General features: G+C 28.8%; 4 protein-coding genes and 2 long non-coding RNA genes across 11 annotated transcripts in view; 2 read left to right on the forward strand and 4 right to left on the reverse strand.

Annotated features, from left to right (window-relative positions):
* LOC123263527 (acetylcholinesterase) overlaps nt 1-21,411 on the forward strand; it is a 60,268-nt gene extending 38,857 nt beyond the window's left edge. For all 4 annotated transcript variants that reach the window (XM_044726378.1, XM_044726374.1, XM_044726376.1 and 1 more), the window contains exons 5-7: nt 3,801-3,964; nt 18,743-18,897; nt 20,287-21,411. In XM_044726378.1, coding sequence (XP_044582313.1) covers nt 3,801-3,964; nt 18,743-18,897; nt 20,287-20,405 — 438 coding nt within the window. In that variant the 3' untranslated portion in view covers nt 20,406-21,411. The remainder of the gene's footprint in view (nt 1-3,800; nt 3,965-18,742; nt 18,898-20,286) is intronic.
* Nucleotides 5,442-14,999, reverse strand: LOC123263612. Of its 2 annotated transcripts, none has more exons than XM_044726514.1 (4): nt 14,864-14,999; nt 5,932-6,062; nt 5,705-5,869; nt 5,442-5,639 (listed from the first exon to the last, which is right to left on the reverse strand). In XM_044726514.1, the coding sequence occupies exons 1-4, from the start codon at nt 14,969-14,971 to the stop codon at nt 5,501-5,503; spliced, it is 543 nt and encodes a 180-aa protein (XP_044582449.1). In that variant the 5' UTR covers nt 14,972-14,999; the 3' UTR covers nt 5,442-5,500. The 2 variants fall into 2 exon arrangements, with proteins under 2 accessions (XP_044582449.1, XP_044582450.1); XM_044726515.1 differs by lacking the exon at nt 14,864-14,999 and adding an exon at nt 6,344-6,475.
* LOC123263635 lies at nt 7,050-10,024 on the forward strand. Of its 2 annotated transcripts, XR_006509189.1 has the most exons (3): nt 7,050-7,061; nt 7,194-7,232; nt 9,725-10,024. It is a non-coding gene; the product is annotated as an uncharacterized LOC123263635 (long non-coding RNA). The 2 variants fall into 2 exon arrangements; XR_006509188.1 differs by lacking the exon at nt 7,050-7,061 and having other exon boundaries at nt 7,116-7,232.
* LOC123263613 lies at nt 10,046-11,317 on the reverse strand. Its single transcript, XM_044726516.1, has 4 exons — nt 11,209-11,317; nt 10,486-10,616; nt 10,262-10,426; nt 10,046-10,193 (listed from the first exon to the last, which is right to left on the reverse strand). The coding sequence occupies exons 1-4, from the start codon at nt 11,314-11,316 to the stop codon at nt 10,061-10,063; spliced, it is 537 nt and encodes a 178-aa protein (XP_044582451.1). The 5' UTR covers nt 11,317; the 3' UTR covers nt 10,046-10,060.
* Nucleotides 13,688-14,276, reverse strand: LOC123263629. The gene is made up of 3 exons (XR_006509183.1): nt 14,165-14,276; nt 13,939-14,103; nt 13,688-13,872 (listed from the first exon to the last, which is right to left on the reverse strand). It is a non-coding gene; the product is annotated as an uncharacterized LOC123263629 (long non-coding RNA).
* Nucleotides 15,669-17,460, reverse strand: LOC123263614. The gene is made up of 3 exons (XM_044726518.1): nt 16,806-17,460; nt 16,456-16,739; nt 15,669-16,135 (listed from the first exon to the last, which is right to left on the reverse strand). Exons 1-3 carry the CDS (start codon nt 16,893-16,895, stop codon nt 15,994-15,996), a joined length of 516 nt encoding a protein of 171 aa, XP_044582453.1. The 5' UTR covers nt 16,896-17,460; the 3' UTR covers nt 15,669-15,993.
* Nucleotides 21,412-22,416: the final 1,005 nt, after the last annotated feature.

Here is a 22,416-nt window from a genome sequence, read left to right on the forward strand (position 1 = left end):
GGCTTGCAAGCGAGTATATATGTTGCGGGTAGGTATTAGAGGGCTTAAATATAAAGATAGCTACCGAGGATGCCATTACTCATACACGTCAAGTTGAATCTTGTAAGAGTGCGACCAAATCGCGGATTTTCTTACCGGTTTAAAGTCCTTCCGCATTAAAGCTCAGTCGAGTTATCTCGCTTTTCATTTATCATCCGTCCAAAACTGATTCACTTATATTGTGAAATATTCTCCTTTATTCATTATTAATGTTATTATGTGGGATAATAAATTTATTTTAAAGTAAATAACCGAAAAAATCGTAAAAATACTACATTTTTCGGGGTTTTTGATTTTGAATCAGGATTTTTTTGGGTTTTTATCAGTGAAAATATAAAAAATTATACACCATTTTACTCGTAATTTAATCTCCTATAACCTCCATGTATTACTTTTTACAAAAAAAAAATTTTGATCGAAAAAATCCCATTTTAAACCTTAAAAACTCCAAAAATAGGGATTATAATGAATTTTTTTGGTAATTAGTGATTTTTTCGGATTTTTATTGGTAAAAATATATAAAATTATACATCATTTTACTTTTCATTGAACCTATTATTAGGTCCGTTCATTCATTTTGACAAAAAAAAATTTTATTATCAAAAAAATCCCATTTTAAACCGTGAAAACACAAAAAATAGGAATTTTAATGAGTTTTTTTTTGGTAATTAGTGATTTTCTGGGTTTTTATTTGTAAAAATATTTAAAATTATATATAATTCTACTCGTTTTTAAATAAGCTACAATTTCCATCCATTAGTTTGTGAAAAAAAATTTTTTAATTGAAAAAATCCTATTTGAAAAGAGAAAAACATAAAAAATGTGATATTTTGCTAGTTTTTTATAGTTTAATATAATAAGTGATAGACTATTTTACTTAAAATTGAACTTACTACAACCTCCATGCATTAATTTTTTCTAAAAAAATTTTTTTGATAAAAAAAATCCCATTTAAAACCTTGAAAACTCCAAAAATAGGGATTTTAATGAGTTATTTTGGTAATTAGTGATTTTTTTGGGTTTTTGTTGGTAGAAATATAAAAAATTATGTATTGTTGGATTTGTAATTGAACCTGCTACAACTTTCATGACATAATTTAGTGAAAAAATGAAGCTTTACTTGAAAAAATCCCATTTTAAATAATAAAAACTCGGAAAAAGCGTAAATTTGTAGTTTTTTTGTATAAAAATGTGATTTTTTTGGATAATCATACTCTAAAACATAAAAAATTATATATCATTTTACTCGTATTTAAACACCCTACAAGTTCAGTACGCTTGCAATCCTAAAAAAAAATTACTTCCCCGAATAATCCCAATTATTCACTAGAATAACTTTTCTGACTATTGTTTCTCGTAATTTTATGATAAAAAGCGGTAAAAGTGGTGATAATAATAATAATTTAAACTCACTAGACACTTATAGAGTACAAAAAATAAGCTTTCATGAAAAGTAAACAGACATGTAAGCCAAAAATAAAGAATAACAATAACAAACCAACATTTTCATTAAAAAGTTGGCATCCGAAAAGAATTGCTAACATAAGAGTAAATATAATTATTATTCGAGTTTAACAAAATGAAAGGAAGCGTGGAGGTTAGAAAAAAAAGTAACTCGATGCAGAATATTAAATCCGTTCCGTTAAACGCAAAGAAATAACTTTTTTTTTCGCCCGAGACGAAACGAAATGAGGAAATTGAAATTCTTTAAAAAGCCTCGGAGTTACCGCAATTCTTCAGTTATTCATGCCTTCGTATCCATATACTTGCCTTTTTTGTCGATAGTTCTTAACAGGAAGTTTTCTCAGATAACTGTTCTTATAAAATATTGGATTTTGTTTAGAAATCCACTGTAGAAACATTTAAAGTTGATTTAACAAACCTTTGGGATTTTTCGATTTCAAATAAGATTTTTTTTATTAAAAAATGTTTTTTTGTAATAATTAATGTATAGAGGTTGTAGTACACTTTCGTATGAGCACAATAATCTATAATTTTTTACATTTTTACCAACAAAAACCCAAAAAAATCACTAATTACCAAAAAAACTCATTAAAATCCCGATTTTTAGAGTTTTTAGGTTTAAAATAGGATTTTTTTAATCAAAAAAATTGTTTTTGAAAAAATGAATACATAAAAGCTATAGTACATTCAATAACGAGTAAAATGGTGTATAATTTTTTATATTTTCACCAACAAAAACTCAAAAAAATCACTAAATGCCAAAAAAACTCATTAACATCTCGATTTTTTTAGTTTTTAAGGTTTTAAATGGGATTTTTTTTATCGTAAATTTTTTTTTAACAAAATAAATGTACGGACCTAATAGTAAGTTCAATAACAAGTAGAATGATGTATAATTTGATATATTTTTTTGAATAAAAACCCAAAAAAATTACTAATTTCCGAAAAAACTAATAAAAACCCTTATTTCTTGTATTTTTTAGGTTTAAAATAGGATTTTTTTAATCAAAAAAATTTTTTTAGAAAAAATTAATACATGGAGGTTGTAGTAGGTTCAGGTACGAATAAAATGGTCTATTATTTTTTATATTTTTACCGATAAAAACCCAAAATAATCCTTAATTACCAAAAAAAACTCATAAAATATCAGAGTTTCTGAGTTTTTCTGTTTTAAATAGGATTTTTTCTGTTAAAAAATTTTTTTCTCTAAGTTTATGCATGGAGGTTGTAGCTCATTTAAAAACGAGTTGACTGATGTTTAATTTAATATGTTTTTACCAATATAAACCCAAAAAAATCTCTAGTTACCAAAAAAACTCCCAAAATATCACGATTTTTCAGTTTTTCTGATTTTAAATGGGATTTTTTTGATCAAAATCAAATTGTTTGTCAAAATAAATGCCTGAAAGGTATAGCCCATTAAATTCCAAGTAAAACTGTCCATAAATTTTTATATACCTACCGAAAAACCCCAAAAAAATCCCGAATAATCTAAAATGTATATTTTTAATCTAATAAAAAAAGTAGGTTAATTATTATTTTAATTAATCCCGCAATTAAAATTCAGTATTTATATGAAATATTAAATTACCTCTTGGAAGGATAATAAAATAATACAATCCGGTAATTTAGTGGTCAAATAAAAGCATTCATTTAAAGTTTGGGTTTTGTGCCCGCATATGAATACAAACTTCAATGGCGACCCCTTCCACGCCCCCACCTCTTACCAACTAACATGCGAGCAAGTCACCAGGACTATGAGTTTACCATTGTTCAATAGTGCGTTCATTAGAGCATAAAGACCACGTCAACTTTCCTGATTAATTTCACTTGTAATTATTATTATTATTATTTAACCTACTCTTCAAGAGCTTTCATTTGAGTACCCACATGCATTTTTCAAAAATTCCAATATTTTGGAAAAATTAGAAAATTTTGGAAAAATTACAAAATTTTGAAAAAATGACTAGATTTTGGATAAATTCCAAATTTTGGAAAAATTTCTAGATTTTGGAAAAAATACTAGATTTTTGAAAAATTCCAAAATTTTGGAATTTTTCGATTTTTTGTTAAAATCATGTGAGCACTTAAATTAAACTTTCATTTGAATACCCACATGCATTTTACAAAAATTCCAAAATTTGGAATTTTTTGAAAAATCATGTGGGTACTCAAATGAAAGCTCTTAAAGCGTACTTCAACGTAATGAGCTTATATTTAAAAAATAATTGATATTTACCGAGAAAATAAAGAAAATTACCTCCATTGATTAAAAAAAAAATTTTTTTATTTTTCAGAGATCAAGTACGAATTTATGGGGAGAATGGATGGGCGTAGTCCACGGCGACGAAGTCGAGTATGTTTTTGGACACCCCTTGAACACCTCCCTTAAATACACCGACAAGGAGCGTGAACTGTCCATGAAAATAATATCCGCATTCTCAAACTTCGCCTTTACAGGGTGAGTTAAGAACAAAAACCTATAAAAGTTGTTTTAATTTAACGTAAAACGAAGAACTGTATTGGGTTTTAGCGATAAAAATAAGAGGATCTTTAAAGAGATATAACCGGGCATAAAAATATGTTGTATAGTTATAAGTTATAGGGGAAGACACGTTACCTTAAAGATAAAGCAGCCCCTCGACTCGAGTATTAAGAGTTTATATTTACTCGATATCTAATCGAGGGTTAACGTCTTTCTTTTATAACTCCGCTTTCAATATTTTAACAAATACATTTTTTTTTTTTTATTAATCCGCGATTTTTGTGCGAAGTAATGATTTTAAAGAAAAAATAATAAGCCACTTTTATTCTCCTTGAAATTCTGAAAAAAATGAGCCGTCGCACGACCTGATTAGCTACAGGCCGATTTTTGATTAATGATCTATAGATCATTTGATAAATTATTAATGCGATTTTTTTAATGAGAGCTTCGGAATTAATATATAGTGTGGGGGGTCATTTTAGTCGGGATTAAAAATTCTAGGTCGCTAGAAGCTCAGATTTGAAAAAAATTTACTTTGATAAAATAGTGTTTTGTAAAATATTTATTTAATTAATTTGTCAACGACCATTAACACGCAAAAATTTTCAAGTGAATTTCGGGCGAACTTTTCACTCACGTAAAATCAATAAAAACTACTAAAAGACACCTGACTTAAGACTACGTGACTCCTCAGTGATGTCTTACTAGAACGTGTATACAAGTGTAGCAATTGCACGTTCCTTCGATCGCTTGAGAAAAAAAAAGAAGTTGAATAAAAATAAAACTCTAGCTTTTTTTTTCTCGACAAAGTTTGCTGAGTCGGTTGTTTTCCCTTTATCTGTTTTGGGTTATTTTTAAAAAATTTGACTACTATCTATAAAATTTTATTTTTTATAATTTTCTTATTTAAATTCTCTCCAAGTTAAATAAGGTTAAAAAATAATAAATATTTGTAACGTTGATGTAATCCCGAGTAAAATGAGCCGTCGCACGACTAGATTGGCCGCAGGTCAATTTTTGATTAATGATCTATAGATCATTAACGAAATTATTAACGAGATTTTTTTAATGAAAGCTTGGGAATTAATACTAAGTGTAAGGAGTCATTTTACTTGGAATGAAGAATTCTAGGTCGCAGCACTAAAGATTTTTAAAAATAGCAAAACTTTTTTTTTATTTATGATTAATGACCCGATTAATGGATCAAGGAATTTTTTTTATGAAAAATTAATTGGATGCTATTAATGTCCATTGAAGCCCGAGAAAAATGAGCCGTCACACGACTTAATTGGCCGAAGGTCAATTTTGATTAATGATCTATAGATCATTTAAGAAATTATTAACGCGATTTTTTTAATGAACGCTTGGGAATAAGTATAGAGTGTTTGGGTTCATTTTACTCGGGCTTGCGAGTTCTAGGTCGCTACGACCTCGGATTTAAAAAATGATCGACTTTTTTGAAGTATGTAATTTTTTTTATTAAATTACCAATTGACAATTTTCTTTTAGAAATTAATTCCGACAATTTTGGACAGTTGGTGTAAATTGTGGCTTCTGTAGACCCCAATATCTGTAGGATTGATCTATAAATTGATTAAGTCCTCTTTCATCCGGGAATTTTTGTCTTGTTAATACCAAAGCTTGCTCGGTGCTGTAAATTCACAGAAATTAAATTATCTATTTATTAATAAAATAACTTTAAAATAAAAAACTTACTATGAATTTTCTTTTTCATCGCAATAATACAAAATGGCCCATCTGGCGTAATCATGACCGAGAATATAATAATCGACGTCAATTTCTCCCAAAACAGGCACGTGGCATCTGAATGTAGGACTGCCATCCCTACCTTCTACGACAATTGACTCAAGAGTGTTGGTTCTAAAAATTAAATTATTGGTTAATAAATATTAATAAATTATTTCGGTTAATTTTTTAATTACATGGTCGAAAAATTCTCAACGGTCAATGTAAAGTTTGATCCCTTAGGTTGGCTCCAGTTAATACGGACGCATTTCATTTTTTCATCAAAGTCGTTGGTACTTTTGCTGTGCACGTACCAGATTCCAGGTGCCTAAAATTGGTAATTAATTTAATTTTAGAATAAAATTAGTTAGATATTTGTAATTTGGATGAAATTCTGAAAAAAAATGACGTATCGCACGACCTGATTGGCCGCAGGTAAAATTTTGATTAATGATCTATAGATCATTTATTAAAATATTATCGCGATTTTTTAATGAAAGCTTGGGAATAATTATGGAGTGTTTGGGTTCATTTTACTCGGGATGGCGAGTCCTAGGTCGCTACGATTTAAAAAATGTAATTTTTAATAAATTGCAAATTAATACGTACTCTGTAAATATTTCGGGGTAGACCAGGAACATTAGGACAACGTCCTGGCTGTTGGCCCGAAATAACTGGGATTAAGACGAGAATACTGAAGATCAATACACGCAACATGATTGATTTTTAAACTGAATAGTCATCGATTTCTCGTTAATTTATATTGAAATATCGGTAAATATTTGAGGCTAAAAAAAGATTATTTTATCGTACGTCAAACATTTCGGAATTTTTTGGCTCAATATTTAACGATTTATTCGGTTAATGACCGCCATTGCAAACACTGTAAGACTTTGGTTGTCAAAATATGGTCTTACGAAATCTTCAATCTTTGATTTTAATCGATGAACTTTAAAAAAATGAAAAGTTTTTGAGTAATATGATTAATGATTAATTGAAGGGCATTAGAATGATTTTTGGAAAAAATTAATTAGATTTTTAAATTGAAGGTAAAATTACGCGTAAAATAAGCCGTCACTCAACTCGATTGGCCGCAGGTCAATTTTTGATTAATGATCTATAAATCATTTAAAAAATTATTAACGCGATTTTTTAATTGAACCCTTGGGTATAAATATAGAGTGTTTGGGTTCATCTTACTCGGCCGGGAGAATTCTAGGTCGCTAGGGCTATAGTTTTCAAAAATACAAAAATTTGTTTTTCTGTTAATGATTAATCAGTGATTAATCGCCATTAGGAATTATTTTAATGAAAAAATTTTTAGATAGTTTTATTCTCCTCAAAATTCTGAAGGAAATAAGCCATCGCACGAGTTGATTGGCCGCAGGTCAATGATCTATAGATCATTTATGAAATTATTAATGCGATTTTTTCAATGAAAGCTTGAGAGTAAGTATAGAGTGTTTGGATTCATTTTACTCGGGACGAAGAATTCTAGGTCGCTTGGACCTTTTTTTTTACATAAATATTATTTAGATATTATTAATCTTCTAATTTATATTTTTAAAGATGTAAGCTCTTCCCGATGTTACACTCATCAAGAGCTTTCATTTGAGTACCCACATGCATTTTGATATATTTTTCATATATAGATAGATAGATAGATAAATAAGTTTTATTTGATCTTGGAGTCAAGACTCCCTCAAGACCATCAATTTTACATAATTTTAACATTTAGTGTACATTAAATACAGTGCTTAAAGTGGGGAAAAATATAATAGCAAACATATTATATATTTTTCAGACAATAGTTAATAGTTAATAGCCAATGATAAATAATTAATTAAATTCAGAGTATATATAATACATATATATAAAATATATAAATATATGAAAAGTTGATGTGGGTACTCAAATGAAAGGTCCCGATGAGTGTAATGTCAGGATGAGCTTATATCTTTAAAAATGGCAATAGTTCACCAGATGCAAGATCATTTCTTAATTATGTATCTAGAGATAGAGCATTTTCGCATGCAGCCTTAATTCTTATCATAATAAATTGACTATTAGTGAGAATGATATGAAACCTTGAATAGGCACAACTCCAGATTAAGACCTTTCTAATGATACCAAATTTAACCATAAAAACCCATTTTATCATAAAAATTTACCGGCCACAAAATTTTTCTTATTCTCTTAATAATATCGATTATTATTATTGTTATCATCATGATAATTATTATTGTTGTTTTAACTATTATTATAGTATTGCCTGCCACATGAAAATCATGTGGCAACCACATGAAAAAATCATGTGGCTACCATAGGAAAATCATGTAGCAGCCACATGAAAATCATGTAGTAGCCACATGAAAAAATCATGTGGTAGCCACATGAAAATCATGTGGTAGCCACATGAAAAAATCATGTGGCAGCCCCAATTTTTTTTTGCGTGTAGTGAACAAAACAAAAAGAAAATTGTTGAGATCGGTCCAGTCGTTTTTGAGTTTTAGCGAGACTAACGCACAGCTATTCCTTTTTATATATATAGAAGATAGATAGATAGATATAAACAATATGAAAATGAACACGAACAAAACAAAAGCAATGACAAACATTTTTCTTGAGTTTCTTCTTGAGATTTGTGGTTATGTCCTACAAACTGAATGTAGGTAAATGATATAACTCTCCAGTATACTTGTACGTATCTTTCTACATATTGAACAATTTTGGTACACTCTTGCAACCTTGAGGCTCAAACGTAACAATAGTGATTCAGATATAAAATTAACAATTTTTGATTTTTTTAGCTGAACTTTCGGGTTTTTCAAAAATTTTTATTTTTCTAAACCATTCCTGAACTATAGCGAACAAAACAAAAAAAAAATTTTGAAAATCGGTCCAGCCGTTTTTGAGTTTTAGCGAGACTAAAACTATAACACCTCGCACGACTTAATTAGCCACAGGTCAATTTTTATCAATGATCTATAGATCATTTGATAAATTATTAATGCGATTTTTTAAATAAAAGCTTCGGAGGTGTTATATAGTGTGAGGGCTCATTTGACTCGAAATGAAGAATTCTAGGTCACTAGAAGCTCAGATTAAAAAAATACTAACATTTATATTTCTGTTAATCATTAATCGTCGATTAATAAGTCCAGGTATTTTCTTTACATAAATATTATATATATATTCTTAATCTCCTTGAAATTCTGAAGAAAATGACACCTCGCACGACTTAATTGGCCACAGATCAATTTTAATTAATGATCTATAGATCATTTGATAAATTATTAATGCGATTTTTTTAATGAAAGCTTCGGAAGGAATATATCGTGTAAGGGGTCATTTTACTCAGCATGAAGCATTCTAGGTCGCTAGAATCTCCGATTTAATAATTATGCACTCAAATAAGTCATTTTTCTTAATTACAAAGGATATTTCAAACGATAAATAAGTCATTTTTCTTAATTACAAAGGAGATATATACCTGAGAAGCATCTAACGGAACCCCGGATATAATAGGGCATGGTCCCGGTTTTTGGCTTAAAACAAGTGGAATTAAAACGATAAAATTAATTATTAATACACGCAACATGATTTATTATTTAAACTGAATTTTCAATTGCTATCCTTATAAATTTATATTAAAATATTGGCGAATGTCAAACATCTCAAAACTTTCTTACTTAATAAGGAAAATTTATTTAACTACTGACCTTAATTAATTCACTTTTAAATTTCCATCTGATTAATCGCTAATTATAGAACATTAAAATCGTTACTGAGTAAAAATAATAAGATATTTATCTTGTGGGTTAATTTACGCGTAAAATGAGTCGTCGCACGACCCGATTGGCCGCAGGTCAATTTTTGATTAATGATCTATAGATCATTCAAGCAATTATTAACGCGATTTTTTTAATGAAAGCTTGGGAATAAGTATAGAGTGTTTGAGTTCATTTTACTCGGGATAAAAAATTCTAGGTCACTAGGACTTTGATTTTATAAAAAAACAAAAATTTTTTTTTGGTTAATGATTAATCGGTGATTAATCAGCACTAGGAATTGTTTAAATAAATAAATCTTTGGATAGTTTTCTTCTCCTTAAAATTCTGAAGAAAATAAGCCGTCACACGAGTCAATTGGCCGCAGGTCAATGATCTACAGATCATTCAATAAATTATTAACGCGATTTTTTCAATGAAATCGTGGAGATAACTATAGAGTGTTTGGGTTCATTTTACTCGGGATTTCAAATTCTAGGTCGCCAGGATATTAAAATTACAAAAAATTCAAATTTGTTAAACCAAAAATTTTTATTTAACAATTTTGGTCAATTTTAGTGAATTTTGGTTTTTGGAGGCCCCATCTCTTGAATGATTGATCTATAAATCTTTCAAGTTCATCTTCATCCGGAATCCGTTGTCTCGTATATACTCGAGCGACCTCAGTGCTGTAAACCCACAAAATAATCATCAGTATATTAATTTATTATCTTGTCACCTAGACAAAGAAACTTACTGAGTGTTTCCGTGGTTCATACAACCCCACAAGATACGCCATCTGTTGTCATCGGTACCAAGGACGTAAGCGTCAATGTCTATTTCTCCTAGAAGAGGAACGTGATATTTGTATGTATTACCATTGGCGTTACCTTCGACGACAACCGATGACTTGGTGTTAGTTCTAAAAAATTATTTAATTAATTATTAAAAAAAAATTATTATTAATTAATTAGTCATTACATTGTCGAGATACTATCCATCTTTATTGTGTAGTTTGATCGGTCAAGTGGAGAAAATAAAATAGTTTCGCATGTAAGCTTGTTGTCGAAGCCATTTGAACTCAGCCTGTTTCGGTACCAAAAACCAGCAGCCTAAAATTGGTAATTAGTTCAATTTTAGAGTTAAATTAGTAAGCCACTTTTAATCTCCTTAAAATTCTGAAAAAAATGAGCCGTCGCACGACCTGATTGGCCGCAGGTCGATTTTTGATTAATGATCTATAGATCATTCGATAAATTATTAATGCGATTTTTAGTAGGAATAAATGTTAATTTATAAGGTTTGTAGGAACTTATTTTAATCATAATTTAAAGATCTAGGTCGCAGTATTGATAATTTTTAAAAATGCAAAACTTTTTTTTTCATTAATGATTAATAGGGCGATTAATAGGTCTAGGAAATTTTTTAAAAATAAACCAATTTAAAATTGTTAATCTTCGATAACTCCCGAAAAAAATGAGCGGTCTCACGACTCATTTGGCCGCAGGTCAATTTTTGATTAATGATCTATAGATCATTTGATAAATTATTAATGCGATTTTTTTAATGAAAGCTTCGGAAGTGATACATAGTGTTGGGGCTCATTTTACTCGGGATAAAGAATTCTAGGTCGCTAGAATCTCAAATTTAATAACTATACGCTTTAATAAATAAGTAATTTTTTTTTAATTACAAATTACATACCGTATAAGGATTAAACGAAACTCCAGATATTATCGGACATCTTCCCGGTTGTTGGCTTAAAACAAGTGGAATTAAGATTAAAAAATTAATAATTAATACACGCAACATGGTTAATTTTTTAAACTAATTGATTAATTGCTATCTTCTTGAATTTATATCAAAATATTGGCAAATATTTGAGGCTAAAAAAAGAACGTTTTATTAAATGTCAAACATTTCAAAACTTACTTGCTTAATATTTATGTTCGGTCAATGACTTTAATTAAGAAATTTTTAAATTTAAATTTGATTAATCGCCAATTATAGATCATTAAAATTGTTTTTTAGTTAAACTAATAAGATATTTATCTTGTGGGTTAAATTACGCGTAGAATAAGCCGTCGCACGACCTGATTGGCCGCAGGTCAATTTTTGATTAATGATCTATAGATCATTTAAGAAATTATTAACGTGATTTTTTTAATGAAAGCTTGGGAATTGATATAGAGTGTTTGGGTTCATTTTACTCAGCCGGAAGAATTCTAGGTCGCTAGGACTTTATTTTTGATAAATACAATAATTTCTTTTTTGGTTAATGATTAATCGGCATTAGGAATTGTTTTAGTAAAAAAATCTTTGGATGGTTTTATTCTTCTTAAAATTCCGAAGAAAATAAGCCGTCGCACGAGTCAATTGGCCGCAGGTTTGGGTTTGGGTTCTAGGTCTCTAGGACATGAAAATTACAAAAAATTCAAATTTGTTGAGCCAAAAATTTTTATTTAACAATTTTGGTCAATTTTAGTGAATTTTGGTTTCTGAAGACCCCATCTCTTGAATGATTGATCTATAAATCTTCCAAGTTCTTCTTCATTCGGAAATGGTTGTCTCGTAAATACTCGAGACGTCTCAGTGCTGTAGACCCACAAAATAATCGTCAGTATATTTATATATTATCTTGTCACCTATATAAAGAAACTTACTGAGTGTTTCCGTGGTTCACACAACTCCACACGACGCGCCATCTGTTGTCATCAGCACCGAGGGCGTAAACGTCAATGTATATTTCTCCTAGGAGAAGAACGTGATATCGAAATGTATGACTATTGGCGTTACCTTCGACGACAACCGATGACTTGGTTTTAGTTCTACAAAATTATTTAATTAATTATTTAAAAATAATTATTATTGATTTAGTTAGTTATTACATCGTCGAGATACTATCTATCTTCATTGTGAAATTCGATTCGTTAAGTGGGGTCTAAAGAAGACTCCCGCATTTGATTGTTTTGTCGAAGCTGAGAACTCCGCCTGTTTGGGTACCAGTGACCAGCCACCTAAAATTGGTGATAAATTATTGCTAGGTTAAAATTAATAAGCCACTTTTAATCTCCTTAAAATTCTGAAAAAAATGAGCCGTCGCACGACCTGATTCGCCGCAGGTCAATTTTTGATTAATGATCTATAGATCATTTGATAAATTATTACCGCGATTTTTTTAATGAAAGCTTTGGAAGTGATATATAGTGTTTGGGGTCATTTTACTCGGAATGAAGAATTCTAGGTCACTAGGAGCTCAAAATTTTGTAACTATGCACTTTTTTATATACTTAATTTTTTATTAATTACACATTAAATATATACCTTATAGGGATTTAATGGAATTCCGGATATAATAGGACATCTTCCCAGTTGTTGGCTTAAAACAAGTGGGATTAAGAATAAAATATTAATAATTAATACACGCGACATGGTTAAGCATTAAAACTGATTTATCAATTACTATCTTCTTGAATTTATATCAAAACATTGGAAAATATTAGAGGCTAAAAAAAGAACGTTTTATTAAATGTCAAACATTTCAAAACTTTCTTGCTTAACATTTATGTTCAGTCAATAACCTTAATTAAGAAATTTTTGAATTTAAATCTGATTAATCGCCAATTATAGATCATTAGAATCATTTTTGAGTAAAATTAATTAGATATTCGTAATGTGGATGAAATTCTGAAGAAAATGACGTATCGCACGACCTGATTGGGCACAGGTCAATTTTTGATTAATGATCTATAGATCATTTAAGAAATTATTAACGCGATTTTTTTAATGAACGCTTGGGAATTGATATAGAATGTTTGGGTTCATTTTATTTGGGATTTCATGATCTAGGTCGTGGCATCAAAGATTTTTAAAAATATTAAAACTTTTCTTTTAGTAATGATTAATGACCCGATTAATGGATCAAGGAATTATTTTTATGAAAAATTTATCGGATACTATTAATGTCTATTGAAGCCCGAGAAAAATGAGCCGTCTCACGATTTAATTGGTCATAGGTCAATTTTGATTAATGATCTATAGATCATTTAAGAAATTATTAACGCGATTTTTTCAATGGACGCTTGGGAATTGATATAGAGTGTTTAGGTTCATTTTACTCGGGCTGGTGTGTTCTAGGTCACCAGGACCTCGGATTTAAAAAATAATCAACTTTTTTGAAGTATGTCATTTTTTTATTGAGTTTAAAATTGACAATTTTTTTTTAGAAATTAATTCCGACAATTTTGGATAACTCGGCTAAATTGTGGCCTTCGTAGACTCCAATAACTGTAGGATTCATCTATGAATTGATTAAGTCCTCTTTCATCCGGGAATTTTTGTCTTGTAAATACCAAAGCTTGCTCAATGCTGTGAATTCACAAAAATAAATCACCTGTTTGTTAATAAAATAACTTATTAAAATAAAAAACTTACTAAGAGTTTTCTGTTTTATCACAATAATACAAAACGGCCCATTTGTCGTAATTATGACCGAGGATATAAACGTCGACGTCAACTTCTCCCAAAACCGGCACGTGGTTTCTAAATGTAGGACTGCCATCCCTACCTTCTATGACAATTGACGAAAGAGCGTTGGTTCTAATATTTATACCATTGGTTAATAAATACTAATAAATTATTTCGATTAATTTTTAATTACATGGTCGAAATAGCGTCAACGTTCAATGTGAAGTTTGATCCCTTAGGTTGGCTCCAGTCAATACGGACGCATTTTATTTTTTCATCATAGTCGTTGATACTTTTGCTGTGCTAGTACCAAATTCCAGGCGCCTGAAATTGTTGATTAATTCAATTTTAGAGTAAAATTAATTAGATATTCGTAATGTGGATGAAATTCTGAAAACAAAGACGTATCGCACGACCCGATTGGCCGCAGGTCAATTTTGATTAATGATCTATAGATCATTTAAGAAATTATTAACTCGATTTTTTTAATGAAAGCTTGGTAATAAATACAGAGTGTAAGGAGTCATTTTACTCGGGATGAAGAATTCGAGGTCGCAGTATCAAAGATTTTTAAAAATAACAAATTTTTTTTTTTATTAATGATTAATGACCCGATTAATTGATCAAGGAATTATTTTTATGAAAAATTAATTGGATACTATTAATGTCCATTGAAACCCGAGAAAAATGAGCCGTCGCACGACTTAATTGGCCACAGGTCAATTTTGATCAATGATCTATAGATCATTTAAGAAATTATTAACGCGATTTTTTTAATGAGAGCTTGGGAATAATTATGGAGTGTTTGGGTTCATTTTACTCGGGTTGGCGAGTCCTAGGTCACTACGATTTAAGAAATGTAATTTTTAATAAATTGCAAATTAATACCTATTCTGTAAATATTTCTAGATAGCCCAGGAATATTAGGACAATGTCCTGGCTGTTGGCCCGAAATAACTGAGGTTAAGACGATAATACTGAAGATTAATAAACGCAACATGATTGATTTTTAAACTGAATAGTCATCGATTTCTCGTTAATTTATATTGAAATATCGGTAAATATTTGAGGCCAAAAAAAGATTATTTTATTAAACGTCAAACATTTTGGAATTTTTCGGCTTAATATTTAACAATTTTTGCGGTTAATGGCCGCCATTGCAAACATTGTGAGACCCTGGTTCTCAAAATATAGTCTTGCGAAACCTTTTATATTTAATTTAAATCGATGAACTGTAAAAAAATGAAAAAGTTTTGAGCAATATGATTAATGATTAATTAGGGGGCATTAAAATAATTTTTGGAAAAAATTAATGAGATTTTTAAATTGTAGGTAAAATTACGCGTAAAATGAGCGCTCGAACGACCCAATTGACCGTAGGTCAATTTTTGATTAATGATCTATAGATCATTTGATAAATTATTAATGCGATTTTTAATAGGAAGAAAAATTAATCAGGACATGTTCTAGGTATTCATTTTACTCGGCATTTCAAACGCTAGCTCGCAGTACTGTCAATATTCTACAAAAAAATTATTTTTAAACATCCAATATTATTTTTTCAGATTAAACTTTTTATATAAATATGTAAATATTTTCATTTCAACTAAAAATATTTTAGGATCTATAAATATTTATCCAACTGTAAGATTAAATGAAACAAAAAAAGAATAAATACTTTCAAAAATTTTATTTCCATACAAATATTAACATCTGATTATTTATCCAGTTGTTACCGGATCAATGCCCTGATTTTCATGAGTAATTACAAAAATTTTCAAAAAGTAATTATATTTTTGAAAAGGTGACAAAATTTCGAGTAAAATGACCCGTCGCACGACCTAATCGACCGTAGGTCGATTTTTAATTAATGATCTATAGATCATTTAACAAATTATTAACGCAATTTTTTCGCATTAATATTTATGACCAACCAGGGTTGTGAGGGGTCATTTTACTCGGGATTTCAAGGCCTAGGTCGCGGATATAATTATTTTCAAAAATTCAAAAAAATTTTTTTTTTCAAAATTTTCCACAATCTTCGTTGTTGATCGTCACTAAGTTCGGGGTGTTAATTCGTCGTTTATGGAATGCTTGACGTATTTTTTGGACAGTTTTGTAGCTTGGATTTGGATTTCGGGTTACCACCACAAATTTTGGAATCCTAAATTTTCAAAATTTTTAGAATTTTCAAAAATTTCAAAATTTTCTAAAATTTTAACAATTTCAAAATTTTCAACAATTTCAAAATTTTCTAAGTTTTTAACAATTTCAAAATTTTCTAAAATTTTCAACAATTTCAAAATTTTCAACAATTTGAAAATTTTAAAAAATTTCAAAATTTTCAACAATTTTAAAATTTTCAAAAATTTCATAATTTTCAATATTTCTAAAAATTTGAAAATTTTCAAAAATTACAAAATTTCCAAAAATTTTCAAAAATTTAAAAAAATTTCAAAATTTTTAATTAATCACAATAATTACCCATAATTTTGGTCACAACTCATCAGAACCGTATATTCGATGTAATTAGTGTCAATAATATAATACTCTTGATCATAAATGTCAATTAAAGGAAACCGATAATAAAAAACATCGCTACGTCTCGGAACAATTTCTGCAAGTAATGTTTTTTCGGACATTGGAATATCATAATAACTCATTCTGCAGATACACTCGTCATTTCGATGGAAAATTACGGTCGTACATGTTCCATTAAGTATTAAATTATTATCACTGCGTTGGAACTCGTACCAAGTTCCAGAAGCCTGGAATTAATTACATTAATATATTTTCTTTTTTTCAATTTTTAAAAATTATAATTTTCTCCTTACCAAATTCAGATCGACGATCACGCGAATGTTAGGACAGCTAGGCACCGCGGCAGTGATAGCGCAGAAAATTAAGACTATAAGGACACGCATTTTGAACACTACTGGCGTTTTTTAAATCTGAGGGCTTATAAAGACTTAATTTGACAATATAATTACGTAATTTGAACAGCTGGTGCCGAGACGCGTAAAATGAATACCCACATGCATATATTCAAAGTAGATTGATTAATTAATTAATTAATCGATTAATTGATTAAATAAATATTAATGTCTGTTTTTTGCTTAAGAAATAATTTTAATTATAGACTGTGGGTAGTTGTTTTGCTGGGGATTTCAAGATCTAGGTCACGAGGTCAATGACTAAAAAAGTCGGTTATTTTTTTTTCTTTATGATTAATGAAGTGATTAATCGAGCTTGGGTGGAGAGGAAGAAGAAAGACAGTCGGATTATATGAATGTCGAGAAAATTCTGAAAAAAATGACGTGTCGCACGAGGTTATTGGCCGCAGGTCGATTTTTGATTAATGATCTATAGATCATTTAATAAATTATTAATGCGATTTTTGGTAGGAACAAAAAGTAACCAATAAAGGTTGTAGGTACTTATTTTAATCAGGATTAAAAGATCTAGGTCGTAGTATTAATAATTTTTGAAAATACAAAACTTTTTTTTTCATTAATCATTAATGAGGTGATTAATGGGTCTAGGAAATTTTTTTAAAATAAACTAATTTAAAATTATTAATCTTTGATAATTCCCGGGTAAAATGAGCCGTCTCACGACTCATTTGGTCGAAGGTCAATTTTGATTAATGATCTATAGATCAATTGATAAATTATTAATGCGATTTTTTTATAGAAGGAAAAATTACTAATAAGGGTTGTAGGTATTCATTTTACTCAGGATAGAGAATTCTAGGTCTCTAGGACTTTATTTTTAAAAAATACAAAAATTTGTTTATTAGTTAACGATTAATCAGTGATTAATCGGCACTAGGAATTGTTTTAATAAAAAAATCTTTGGATATTTTTCTTCTCCTTAATTTAAAATTCCGAAGAAAATAAGCCGTCGCACGAGTCAATTGGCCTCAGGTCAATGATCTATAGATCATTCAATAAATTATTAGCGCGATTTTTTAATGAAAGCTTGGGAATAAGTATAGTGTTTGGGTTTATTTTACTTGGCTGAAAGAATTCTAGGTCTCTAGGTCTTTATTTTTAAAAAATACAAATATTTGTTTTTCTGTTAATGATTAATCGGTACTAGGAATTGTATTAATAAAAAAATCTTTGGATAGTTTTCTTCTCCTTAAAATTCTGAAGAAAATAAGCCGTCGCACGAGTCAATTGGCCGCAGGTCAATGATCTATAGATCATTCAATAAATTATTAACGCGATTTTTTTAATGAAAACTTGAGAGTAAGTATAGAGTGTTTGGGTTCATTTTACTCGGGATGAAAAATTCTAGGTCGCTAGAACATTAGTGTTAAAAAAAAAGCAAATTTTTTTTTCTACCTCTAAAATTCAAGGAATATTGATGAGCTTAGATAAAATAGATTGTAAGCACGATTCTCGGGGGTTTGAGCATGTAACTGAGATTAAAAAAGAAACAGTGGAATAAAAATAAAGGGAAAAGATTTATTAGCTAATAAATGGAGGAAAAAAAAACATTAGCACAAATAAATAAATTATAACTTTGTATCGTATAAAAAAAATATAAAAATATCTGCTAGCTAAACGACAGTATTTATCTTCAGAATAATTCCCAAGTGGGTAATATAAACCCTAGCCACATATGTTCTTTCCACTCTTTTATTTCAACAAAAAAAAAGAAGTTTTCTCTTTTCTATATTCCGGTTAAGCTACCCTTCAAACACGATGTTAAACTTCGAACTAAATTCCGATTTATTTATTTATTTATTTTTTTTTTTTTGCAGAAAACCGACAGAGGGCGATGATTGGCCAGCTTACACTCGCGACGAACCACAGTACTATATTTTCAATGCTGAAAAATCGGGACTAGGAACTGGGCCCCGATTGCCGGCTTGCGCTTTTTGGAATGAATTTTTACCGAGATTGGAAGGAATACCAGGTAAGAGATCGTTTTTATGACCTTGAAACTTTAATTGAGATTTCTAGGTTAAATATTGAAAATTTTGAAAAATATACAAAAGATTTTTTGTAGGAAACTTTATAAGCTACAAATTTGGTTCCTTATGATTTTTTCCTAAAATCAATATTTTAGGAGTTATAGCGGTTTTTATAGTGTTTTTAGGAAGTCAACATTAATTAAGTAGCTATATCTCCTAAAATATTAGAGATAGACATATGAAATGAGTATTTTTTTTTAGGAAATTTTATAAACTACAAATTTGGTTTCGTATGATTTTCTCCTAAAATCAATATTTTAGGAGTTATAGCCACTTTTATAGTTCCTAAATAATGATTTGTTATATTTTAGGAAGTCAACCCTATTCAAATGGCGAAATTTCCTAAGCTACAATCTGAGTCTTATGATTTTCTCCTAAAATTAATATTTTAGGAGTTATGGCTATTTTTATAGTGTATTTATTTAAGTGGCTATATCTCCTAAAATATTAAAGGTAGACCTAGAGCATAGGAGTGTTTTAGATAGGAAATTTCTTGAGCTACAATTTTAGTTTTATGATTTTTTCTTAAAATCAATATTTTAGGAGTTATAGCGGTTTTTATAGTGTTTTTAGGAAGTCAACATTAATTAAGTAGCTATATCTCCTAAAATATTAGAGATAGACATAGGAAATGAGTATTTTTTTATAGGAAATTTTATAAACTACAAATTTGGTTTCTTATGATTTTCTCCTAAAATCAATATTTTAGGAGTTATAGCCATTTTTGTAGTTCCTAAAGAATGTTTTTTTAATTTTTTATTGTCAACACTATTTAAGTGACTATATCTCCTAAAATATTGAAGGTAGACCTAGAGTATAGGGGTGTTTTTGTTAGGAAATTTCTTAAGCTACAAATTTAGTCTCATAATTTTCTCCTAAGATCAATATTTTCGGAGTTATGGCTATTTTTATAGTATTTTTGTCGTCAGTACTATAAAATTTCCTATATCTCCTAAAATATTGAAGATAGAAATGAAGTACATTTTTTATAGGAAATTTCCTAAGCTACCATATTAATCTCATAATTATCTCCTAAAATTAATATTTTAGGAGTTATGCCCACTTTTATACCTCCTAAACAATAATTCCTTATTTTCTAGAAATTCAACACTGTAAAACCTATATCTCCTAAAATATTGAAGATAGGATTGAAGTACTCAGACATTTTTTTTAGGAAATTTCCTAAGCTACAATTTTAACCCCATAATTTTCTCCTAAACTTAATATTTTTAGAAGTTATGGCCATTTTTTAGTGTCTTCATTAAATTTTGTTCCTAAAATTTTTCCTTAGGACCTAAATTTAATCTAAAAAATCTATTTTTTTTTTTCAGATCCATCCCCGGAGGCGTGCAACGGCGCAATAGCGTCGAGCGTATCAGCAGGAGCGCAAGAATTGCGCTCAAAATTGCTCCTAATGCTCGCGCTGATCATGATCACCGGCATAATTTAGATCCAAGGAACTAAAAAATAATTAGAGAAAGAAAATTAATGAAAATATTGAATTAAGGTCGAATGACTTAGCAAAAGATTGATTAAATAAATCATCACGGCTGATGATTATTAATGACGATGGTCAAGATGATCGGAGGTAGGATTTGACGTGAAGGTTCACACGTTAGGTTAGGTTAGTTTAGGCGCTAGGAAAAAAAAAACGATAAATATAGAAATATTTTTTAAATAAATAATGCCTAATGTAATGATTAATTAATTAATGATTAATTAAGTGACAATGATATCATGTTCTAAAGAATTAATCGCTTTTAATTGAAGTTAGGAGAATTAAAAGCGTAACTTGAATCTTCCATTTGGTACATATCACCTAAAACAAGTAATGTTACGAGTAATTTATGCAGATTAGGTTCATTTCATTATTTAGATTTTTACGATAGTGAATTGAGAATAATTAATATCTATACACTGTTAAAAATTTCTATTGTAATTTTACAAGAAATCTATTGGAAGCTAATAGGCAAAATATTTATTTAAAATTACAATCGGGTATAGTAATATTACAAAACATATATAGATGTAAGGTTACTAATTTTACAAGGTTTTGTAATTTTAAAAATATTTTTAGATTAGCTAAGTTTGTAAAATTACAATACTTTCCTTGAATTTTACTTTAATTGAAATGATAAAAAAGAAAGATTTGATTTAATATTTGTTGTCATTTTATTTTTATGAAGCGCTGACTAGATTTTGCATCTGACGTAGACCTAATTTTTACAACTCTGATGATATAAAGTGAAAATAATATTTACCCTGACTAAGAATCGAACGCGAGCCGCTTGCTTGCCAGAACGATACTTAACGCCCTACGCCGTACGACCGATAGGTGATTTAACATCTTATTATTCTTATAAGCTAATCATATGTGGTGAAGCTTTACGGGTTATTATTTATTATTTACATTATTTGTGTTATTTGATGCTGTTTATTGATGGAAAATAACTAACTTTTACATTATTTATAATTCATTGAATATTATAAAAATTAGTCTAACATATACTCATTAAAATATATTGATTTCGAAATGATCGTTTGAGCGTAATATTAAAATTCATAAAAGATAAATGATGCCTCGAATTTATTATTGAAAATAAACAACCATAGACTAAAAATTAGTAAAAATAAATATCAAGGACATTGTTGTTTTTTGATACATCAGTCTCATTTTCGGAAAACTTAAAAGTATTGTATTTAAAATTGGAAAACAGTGAAGTAAAATTACAATTCGTGTAATATAATTAAAATTTTCTGGTAATATTACATTGCACTGTGTAATTTTACAATGAAAATTGTAAAAATAAAAAAAAGCTTTTTAACTTTTTTATCAGATTATTTTAATATAAATTACAATAATTTTTTTGTGATTTTACATACAATTATGCCGAATCAGATGACAAATAATGTTTGCAAAATTAAAAAGCTTTTTCGTAAAAATTGACCAACGGTTCTGTAATATTACAATGCGTGTTAGGTTTATACATGAAGATTGTAAAATTACAATACATCTTAGTAGATTTGCTGACAGGTGTTAGAAAATTATATGAATTGTATTTTATTTCGCATTGCTATACACTGATTTGTAATTTTACTTATTAATTGTTTTGTAATATGATTGTAATTTTACAAAAATTTTTAACAGTGTAAGGTAAAAGCTCTAATTATGACACTATAAGAGACAAAGTTATTATTTGATTTTTTTTAAACAATCAAATATCAAAATTGAATTTTGTTTGTGGCGTCTCAAGTAATGTTTTAACTAATTTCTTTTTTTTAAATGATAATCACTGATATTTACTTATTAACTTTAAATAATTAAATAGAGTATTCGGATACACCAATTATTGACAGGTTAAAAAACTGATTGATCTAATTATTGACATACCTTAGCCCCAATTATTGACACATATACTAATGCCTACAATTATCAGCTTATTCTTATTTATCGAAACTAA

Source organism: Cotesia glomerata, linkage group LG4, assembly GCF_020080835.1.
Source record: "Cotesia glomerata isolate CgM1 linkage group LG4, MPM_Cglom_v2.3, whole genome shotgun sequence".
Lineage (NCBI taxonomy): Eukaryota > Metazoa > Arthropoda > Insecta > Hymenoptera > Braconidae > Cotesia > Cotesia glomerata.

Excerpts from the sequence above, each read along its gene's own strand:
- LOC123263613 (XM_044726516.1), bottom strand. The coding sequence starts at position 11,316 with ATGTTGCGTGTATTAATTATTAATTTTTTAATCTTAATTCCACTTGTT. Across the intron at positions 10,617-11,208 it reads TTTCGTTTAATCCTTATACG|GCTGCTGGTTTTTGGTACCG; the intron begins GTATGTAATTTG and ends TACCAATTTTAG. Across the intron at positions 10,427-10,485 it reads ATGGATAGTATCTCGACAAT|AACTAACACCAAGTCATCGG; the intron begins GTAATGACTAAT and ends ATAATTTTTTAG.
- LOC123263612 (XM_044726514.1), bottom strand. The coding sequence starts at position 14,971 with ATGTTGCGTTTATTAATCTTCAGTATTATCGTCTTAACCTCAGTTATT. Across the intron at positions 6,063-14,863 it reads TATCTAGAAATATTTACAGA|GCACCTGGAATCTGGTACGT; the intron begins ATAGGTATTAAT and ends TACCAATTTTAG. Across the intron at positions 5,640-5,704 it reads GATGAAAAAGAAAATTCATA|CACCGAGCAAGCTTTGGTAT; the intron begins GTAAGTTTTTTA and ends GTGAATTTACAG.
- LOC123263614 (XM_044726518.1), bottom strand. The coding sequence starts at position 16,895 with ATGCGTGTCCTTATAGTCTTAATTTTCTGCGCTATCACTGCCGCGGTG. Across the intron at positions 16,740-16,805 it reads TGATCGTCGATCTGAATTTG|GCTTCTGGAACTTGGTACGA; the intron begins GTAAGGAGAAAA and ends AATTAATTCCAG. Across the intron at positions 16,136-16,455 it reads AGTTGTGACCAAAATTATGG|GATTCCAAAATTTGTGGTGG; the intron begins GTAATTATTGTG and ends TTGAAAATTTAG.